Genomic DNA, 9,002 nt, shown 5'->3' with positions numbered 1-9,002 from the left:
GAAAGACTGTGCTTGGGCACCACCTAATGGACACCAAGAGTATCGCGTGCTTCCCTCCCTTTTCCAATCCTATCTAAATGTTACACATCCCTACAGTCATTCTGAATAGGTTTGTTGGTCTTAAAGGTGATGCTTGACTCCTGCTTTGTTCTATTGCTTCAGACCAACACGGCTGCCCATCTGGATCTACATATTTAGATGTGTTTGCGTCTAACCGGTTATGTCCTTATTAAGGTGGGTATCCGCGTTAGTCTGCCTGTAGCAGTATACGAGTTAAGAATCCAGTAGTACCTTAAAGACTAACAGAATTTGTGGCAGGGTAAGAACTTTTCGTGAGTCACTATCTGAAGAGGAGGTATCTACTAAAATTTTAGATCTAGACGGGCAGCATAGATCTGAAGCAATAGAACAAAGTTTGGAGTTCAGCGGCACCGACGCAAGTTGTTTTATGGTGATAGCCATATAACTAAGCTTATGGTTCTTTTAATCTGTTAAACATAGCTTCATTATTCCGTATACTAATTTACTACCTATCCTCTAGGTAAGATATGTAAGATTCCATTTCATTCTGCCTGAGGAAGCGTGCTTGGCACACAAAAGCTTTCACTTGGAATAAAACTTTGCTAGTCTTAAAGGTGCCACTGGACTCCCAACTTTGTTTTACCACAAATTTTGTTAGTCTTTATTCTTTTCTATGTGTATGTCCTCGTATCAAATGACTTCTTAAAACTAAATTTGTTCAAGGCAGTAATCTTGCGCAGCACACACACTTGGAAGCAAGCGCCCACTGGTCAAAGTGAGATCTCTTTATCAGTTCCTACGTGCATAGAAAAGAGTTGTTGGTTGGCCGCCCTGTTAAGTCTGTAGAACACAGTCTAAGTCCCAGTAGCACTTTACAGACCAACAAAATTTCCCAGAGTATAGACTTTTGTGATAAAAATGCTGCTCTCCAAGTGGGAGGGTTTAAAAAAAAAAAGATTTCACAGAGATCAGTTCCCCAGAGAAAAACGGCAGCTTCAGAAGGTGTTCTCTATCATACAGCATCACATTCCTGCTGAGCTCCCTCCTCTCCTCCCACACTCTGCTCACCTGAAGTTCCACCTCCAAATCTCCAGGAATTTCCTGGTTGCAAAGTTGGCAATTCTGTTCCAGGGGCTGATCAGTTGGTGGGTGGGATTTACTGGCAGCCAGGAAGTCCTAGCCCAGTATCCCACTGACACTGGACACTCTGGTATATGGGGAGAAACCCTACGATTAAAACAGCTTCTACCATGTTTTTGCTCAAATATCAAAGCCTCCCAGGTCACTAGCAATGTAATGACATCATTTCAGGTGTGCTCCAGAAGCGATGTTAACACCTTGCCAGTGATGTCACAGTGACACTAGGATAGGCTTTCCCCTGCTGCCGGCGAGTCCCCGCCTCTGTCTCTAAAGATACTTGGCAAACACAGCCTAACTAAACATAATGGAAAACTCATGACCTCTGCAAGTTTTCTGTAGCAACTTTAAAGTCATTTTAAAACGCTGCAAGGGCCCAATCTTGATTGGGTGGTGGCTCAGAGCTTTCCCCCCCACCTGCACCTTTTCAAGTGCCAAAAGAGCCCTCGAGGAGGCACACCTACCACCATTTTGGCACAGGATGGGGGTGGGGGGGAGAGCTAGGGTTGCCAGGGCTTACCTGGCTGCGGGACTGTCCTTGCGCATGCACAAAGTGTGCACAGTGCAATTACGTCACCCAGAGGTGACATAATTGTGCTGGGCACATTGCACGGGGATGCTCTAGCATCTTGGTTAAAAACTTCTATGGTGCCATAGGGTTTTTTACCCAAAAGCTGGAACGTCCATAAACTAAACTAAAAAATTGTCACTTCTGGGTGACATCATGAACCGACGGACCCAAAATCCAGGGAACCCCTGCCCCCAGCAGGATGGGAACCCTAGAAAGAATGCCACACCACAGACCTGATCAGGATTCAGCCCTCGCTTTTTAACCTTTTAAAAATAACTTTCAAGTGAGGGCCAAATGATTACATAACCAAGTTAACGGCACAAGAGGAGATTTATTTAATTCAGTTCTGAAGTTAAACAAAACTTTTCACCCTATAGTTTAACAAAACTTTCAAGATGTAAGTTGGACTCCTGAACATCTTCTGGAATTTGGTTCTCTCACTCTCCATGATTCTTCAATGGCCACCATGGATGGCTCCAGCCTGCTTCTTTCTCCAACCGGGGAAGGACAAACTGAAAGGAAAAAGTGATGCTGATGTTCCTTTGAAATGCTTCAAGCAAAATGGGCGGCCTTCTCTTTTGGAGGATTCTGAAGACCCCATTATTGTGGTGGAAACAGAGGAAGGGAGAAGTAGAGGTGACTGATACAAAGTGTAGCCTTACACCTGGGGAGGCAATGATAACCGCCCTGAGCCTGCCTAGGCGGGGAGGGCGGGGTATAAATAAAAGTTTATTATTATTATTATTATAACTTTTCAGAGGCAGACATTTTTCTACTCTAAAAACAACTTCTTGTTCCTTAAATGAAATACGTAAACCCAGCAATGCTGAACCTGGCGCCTGTAGAAGCCACAGCCGCCCCTGATCTCGTTCCTAGCACCCACTTGCTTCTCCCCCAAAGACTTAACTTTGCTCCATCTCACTTAAGCAGGAGATGCTTCAGAAGACACCCCACCATCCCCAGAGGTACAACTTTCAGGTCTGCATCCATTCCAAGAAAGAGCAGCCATTTTGTTATGACACCACCCCGTCCAGGATAATCATTTTGCTATGGCATCATCCCACTCAGGTCAGCCATTTTGTTATAGCACCACTTCATCCAGGGCAGCCATTTTGCTATGGCATCAGCCTACCCAGGACAACCACTTTGCTACGGCATCATCCCACCCAGGGCAGCCATTTTGTTATGGCACCACCCCGACCACGACAGCCATTTTGCTATGGCATCATCCCACTCAGGTCAGCCATTTTGTTATAGCACCACTTCATCCAGGGCAGCCATTTTGCTATGGCATCACCCTACCCAGAACAACCACTTTGCTATGGCATCATCCCACCCAGGGCAGCCATTTTGTTATGGCACCACCCCAACCACGACAGCCATTTTGCTATAGACCACTGGTGGTTCTCAATATTCTAAGTGCCTATGGACTGAACCCCTGTAGAATTGTGGACAATTTCATAGCAGGGACCCGTGCAGTCTCCCATATTATGAAGCTTTAATAAAAATCAACTGACTCCACCTTGCTTAAACCCTGAAACTGGGGCTGAGGGTACGGTGGGAGTGGTGGGCTACAGAGTCAGACACGAATTGGAGCGCCTGCTAAAAATGCTTTATTGTGCATTCAGAGTGTCTTTAGCCTGGAGAGCGGTGAGTTCCATGCAGGCCCCCCCCCCCCTCAAACACACATGGCTGAAGCCCCCATGTCTCTTCTCTTGTGCCTTTTAGCCAGACGGCAACAAGCACTTGTTTATTCATCTTCAGCTATGCAACAATACAGAAAAAAAAATTGCTCCAAAGATCCATTTAGTTCACGATCCCAGTTTCTACAGCAGTCAGCTGGATGGCCTGCAAGGCCCACAAGCGAAGCACAAAGGGCGAAGCCTCCTGTTGTAGGTGTCTCCCACACAGCGACTGGTCATCAGAGAGATATACTGGCTCTGAATATGAAGGTTCCATTGTGATTAAAACCCACTGATGGACCTCTCTTCCACAAGGTTGTCCGCTGGCATTTTAAAACCATCAAAGCCAGTGTCTGCCATCACAACGCGGGTAATCAAAGGCCATTCGCTTGGGTGGCTTTAAAAAACAGATCAGTGAGTCTCTTTATCTCAGTTCAGTTCTGAGAACACACCGGGGAAAACTCACTCTTTCCAATTCAATTCTGAGAACACACCGGGGGCAACTCACTCTATATGCTAAGCTAGGAGTGGTCCAACTTCTGGGCCTTCTAAGAAGCACCACCCCACCCCAGCGTGTGAGTGCCAGTCCAGAAAGACTCAGTCCCAGGAAGTTGGCCACAGTTCCGATGGACATGGCAGAATTGGGCCTGGCCCGAACGACTCGTTTGTGTTGAAGTCACGTCTGCAGATCCACCAGGCAGTTACGCTCTTGATTGGCCAGATCCCTCAAGCGGGAGAGTTCCTTGTCATGAGCTTCCTCCAGATCCTGCAGCACTCGGAAAAGCTGGGTGGGTCCATCGGCATTTTCGAGATCTGCAGCACAAAAGAGAGATGAGTCGGGCTGAAATGAGCTACTCACAGCACAGTGCAATGGAGCAGGGGGCTTGGTCCCTGCATGTGAAGTACCTGCTGCAGCTCTGCTGGGTGGAGGAAGCCAGGCAGTGCAAGACTTGAAAGGGGGCTGTGTGCCCCACTGTAGTGGCTCTGCCTGGCTCCCTGACCTTTCAGGCACACCTGAAATAGGGAACCAGGCAAGCGGACTTTGTGATCACCCACTGAAAAACACTAAGTTCAGTAAATATGATAATCTGGTCTCTGCTCTCGAGCACGTTGCAGGTCTTGACTAAAGAGTTTTGTATATGTCAGCTATCCACCTCAGACAATGACTCATGATTATCTTGTATGACTCAATAAAAGGCTAGGGGAAGACCCTAGCAGGTCAGCTCATGATTGCGGCCTGAAGACCGACTGCTTGACTCGTTCTTTGCTACACCCCACATATAAAAGGTAAAGGTAATCCCCTGTGCAAGCACCAGTCATTTCCGACTCTGGGGTGACGTCGCATCACGACGTTTTCTCGGCAGACTTTTTTATGGGGTGATTTGCCATTGCCTTCCGCAGTCATCTAGCTGAGTACTCATTTTACCGACCTCGGAAGGATGGAAGGCTGAGTCAACCTTGAGCCAGCTACCTGAACCCAGCTTCCACTGGGATCGAGCTCAGGTCGTGAGCAGAGCTTAGGACTGCAGTACTGCAGCTTTATTATTATTATTATTCAGATTTATATCCCGCCCTCCCCGCTGAAGCAGGCTCAGGGTGGCTCACAAGGAATAAAATTGCAATAAAACAATTATAATACAATTAAAATATACAACATTCAGCATTCAATAAATAACAATTAAAACAGTTTGGTGCTAATGTTGTTAATGTCTGATGGTGTTCAGTGCTCTAGGTATCCTTTAGTCGAAAGCTAGCCGGAATAGGGCTGTCTTACATGCCTTATGGAACTGGGAGAGGTCCCGCAAGGCTCTAATCTCTTTACCACTCTGCGCCACGGGGCTGTATGTATGCCCCAAATGCAGTGCTTAAATTCCTAAAAGATGGCACTCTGTTGCATGGAGTCAATGCTTAACCCTGGCTCCTAACCCCAGATGCACAGAGCCATGGAAGAAAGTGCTGTCAACTTGCAGCCTTTGTTTGCCCCCTTGGGGTTTTCCAAGGCAAGAAGATGAAGATATTGGATTTATATCCCGCCCTCCACTCCGAAGAGTCACAGAGCGGCTCACAATCTCCTTTACCTTCCTCCCCCACAACAGACACCCTGTGAGGTAGGTGGGGCTGGAGAGGGCTCTCACAGCAGCTGCCCTTTCAAGGAAAACCTCTGCCAGAGCTATGGCTGACCCAAGGCCATGCTAGCAGGTGCAAGTGGAGGAGTGGGGAATCAAACCCGGTTCTCCCAGATAAGAGCCCGCACTCTTAACCACTACACCAAACTGTCTCAAGGCAAGAGACTGACAGAGGTGTCTGGGCTTCAGGCTGCCTAGCAGGCTCAGGGCAGAAGGGAGGTTCCTACCAAGAACCTCTTGATTAGCAGTTCAGCAACAGTGTGTTGCCATGGGGAGACGAGAATCTGGGACACCAGCATTCAGATCCCCACTCGGGCATGGAAGTCTGCCGGGTGACCTCGGACCAGCCACTCTCTTGCAGCTTAATCTACCTGACAGGGCTGTTGTGAGGATAAAATGGAGGCGAGGAGAACAATGATGGAAGTATCTCCCACACTTGAGTAGAAATATCCTAATAAACAAATGCACCACACCAAGTCCATCAATCCCAGCAGCATTCTCTCCTTTTAAACAGTAATTTAAGAGTCATACCCTCACTTTGGTTCAGAGGAAAGTTCTCTCCTTTCTCCAGTGTCAGCAATTCCAGATACTTTTCCCTGCAGACATGGAACAAAACAGCCCCCCCCCCCCCAATTATCACTTGTGAAATCAGCTCCAAAGGGTTTGGTATCCTCCAAACTGCAAGTGGATGGCCAGGAGTTTCACTTATTGAATAGCACCTAGTAAATTTCAAGCACTGTTAGTCTGCATCCATCCATCCATCTTCTGTCTGTCTATCCATCCATGGCTTTTTTTGTAGCAGGAACTCCTTTGCATATTAGGCCATACCCCCATGATGTAGCCAATCCTCCAAGAGCTTACAGAGCTCTTATTACAGGGCCTACTGTAAAGTCCAGGAGGATTGGCTACGTCAGCAGTATGTGGCCTAATATGCAAATGAATTCCTGCTACAAAAAAAGCTCTATCTGTCTGTCTGTCATCTATCTACTACTGCTCATACAGCTATTACCTTAAGCAGAAGTTAGAACCAAAAATTATTTTTAAAGACCTTACTCAGTTATTTTAAAGACCTTACTCAATTACACTGTAAAACCTTACCCTGCTTCTTATAGTTGATTATTGCGCCTTTGAATTTTGCCACTGAGAGGGTGACACGATCGTTTGTATCCAATAGCATCCATGACACCTGGGCTCACACGTTTAGCAATTCCATATTTTTAAGCAAAGGGGTGTCTAAATTAGCCCTCAACTTGTTAGGTGTAGGGCACTCCATAATCTGCAACTAGAGGATATTCCCACCCTGATATAGGCGGGGGGGCTGGGAAGTCGGTCCCAGCTAGCTCAATGGGGTGCAAGCAGCATCACCTCTAAAGCCACCCAAGCGCATCACAGCAATTCAGGGGCAACTTACTTCATCGCCTCTCGGACTCCAAGGAGATGCCGGAATATCAAGTGAGCTTCTAAATCTGGGTCCAAAGGGTCATTCCATTCCCGTAGAGTAACTCCATGCCGAGTTTTGTCACAGCCCAGACCTAGAAGCAAAAGGAGGGAGGGATTTTTTTTCTTTTTTAAAAGGGAGTTTTCTTTAAACGCTCAAACCCAGACCAGGGATATCCAAAGTGGTGCCTATGGGAGCCATGACTCCCGCCAACAGCGGTGCCTGCCAAGTGGGCGGGGTCAGGTGGGGCTATGCCAGCTTAGCCTTTGACTCGATGGTTGGTTTTTCCTGTATTGAATTGGATGGTGTGCTTATATTTGTCCTTGTTCCGGTATCTGATGAAGCGACAGTGAAACGGCTGACTCCAGCTAGCACCTCCATTCTGTCGGAACAACTGGATTTCCACATCAGTGGGTTGTAGTGGATACCTCTAGACCAGCGGTTCCCAACTTTTTTGGTACCAGGGACCGGTTTCCTGTGTGACTGTGTGGTTTATAAAACCGAGCCAGTGATTAAGAGTGGCAGACTCTAATCTGGAGAACTGGATTTTTTTTTAAATTCAAGCTTTTTTTATTTCTTGTTGCAGAGATACATACAGAAGTAAGTTGCTTATTAATAACTACGTATTTTTTGCGCCATAAGGCGCTCCGGACGATAGGACGCACCTTCCTCCTGGGGGGCGATCCACTGCCTCGGATCCCGGCACTTCCTCCGTGCCTGCCTGCCAGCTCTGATGCTTACAGCAAGCGCCAGGATCGCTCCCTCTGCCTTCCGATCCCGGCGCTTGCTGTAAGCATCAGAGCTGAAGCCAGGCAGGCAGTCATGGAGGAAGCACCCGCCCCCTCCGCAAACCCAGCGCTTTGCGAGCGCCGGCTGGGGAGGGGGCAGCGTGCTTCCTCCGTGCCTTTCTGCCTGGCTTCAGCTCTGATGCTTACAGCAAGCGCCGGGATCGGAGGGCAGAGGGAGCGATCCTGGCGCTTGCTGTAAGTGTCAGAGCTGGAGCCAGGCAGGCAGGCGCGAGGGAAGCGCCGGGATCAGAGGCGGAGGCAGCGGATCACCCCCCCCCCTCCCAGGAAGGTAGGTACCGGTACCTTCGCTCCATAAGACACACACAATTTCCCCCCCACTTTTTTGCGGGGGGAAAGCGCGTCTTATGGTGCGAAAAATATGGTATATTAAGTGTATAACATACAACTGTTCAAAAATAAATCAAGTTCTGATGCATAACATTCCTAGGGAGAATATTTTGTTCAATCGAACAGGTCACCCACTGGGTACCATAAACCTACGATCTTCTTTTCATACAGAGTAGGGGGCATATCTTTGCTTGAGTAAGCTAGTTTATTAAGAATAAAGCATTCCCAAATCTTATTCCTCCAAGTAGTTAGGGATGGTATGTTAGGAGATTTCCAATTATAGGCCAAAGACATTTTTGCAGTTGCTAATAAAATTGATGCAATTTTGGAGAAATGGATTTGATTCCCCCTCCTCCACATGCAGTTGCTGGGTGACTTTGGGTTAGTCCTGCCATCTCAACCACATGCCTGGTAAAATGTTTCTGTTTCACAGGCCTTGCAGAACTAAATAAGGTTTCTACCCCATCTTTCTCCCCCATGGGGATCCAAAGTGGTTCATGTCATTCTCCTCTGCTCCTTTTTATCCTCACAACAACCCTGTGAGGAAGGTTAGGCTAAGTGTGTGTGACTGGCCCAAGGTCACCCAGCGAGCTTCCATGGCACAGTGGGGAACCCGGGTCTCCCAGCTACAAGCCCAGCACTCTAAGCACTAAACCACTGGCTCTCAGTTCATCGGAGTAATACAACGGCAAAGAATGCACTACCTGTTTTGTCCTTTTGGTGGCAGCAACTCCACTTCTCTCCCCGGAAGATGCCCGGATGGTAGGAGCACAGCATCCCTGTGTTGTTCACACAGACCTTCCTCAAGGCTGACAGCCACTGGTTGAGCTCGTTGACGCACTGAAAACCAACACAGGATAGTTAATTAATGCCCAGTTAAGCGCAAGCCAG

The 9,002-nt window shown here is 47.7% G+C and overlaps 1 protein-coding gene across 1 annotated transcript in view; it reads right to left on the bottom strand.

Moving 5' to 3' along the window:
• Positions 1-3,326: 3,326 nt before the first annotated feature.
• LOC132586766 (ras GTPase-activating protein 4-like) overlaps positions 3,327-9,002 on the bottom strand; it is an 81,118-nt gene continuing 75,442 nt past the window's right edge. The window contains exons 18-21 of the mRNA XM_060258857.1: positions 8,816-8,951; positions 6,949-7,069; positions 6,069-6,133; positions 3,327-4,224 (exon numbers count right to left, since the gene is read on the bottom strand). Coding sequence (XP_060114840.1) covers positions 4,088-4,224; positions 6,069-6,133; positions 6,949-7,069; positions 8,816-8,951 — 459 coding nt within the window. The 3' untranslated portion in view covers positions 3,327-4,087. The remainder of the gene's footprint in view (positions 4,225-6,068; positions 6,134-6,948; positions 7,070-8,815; positions 8,952-9,002) is intronic.

The sequence above is a fragment of the Heteronotia binoei genome, chromosome 18, assembly GCF_032191835.1.
Source record: "Heteronotia binoei isolate CCM8104 ecotype False Entrance Well chromosome 18, APGP_CSIRO_Hbin_v1, whole genome shotgun sequence".
Lineage (NCBI taxonomy): Eukaryota > Metazoa > Chordata > Lepidosauria > Squamata > Gekkonidae > Heteronotia > Heteronotia binoei.
This window is presented reverse-complemented; position numbering and strand designations above follow the sequence as displayed.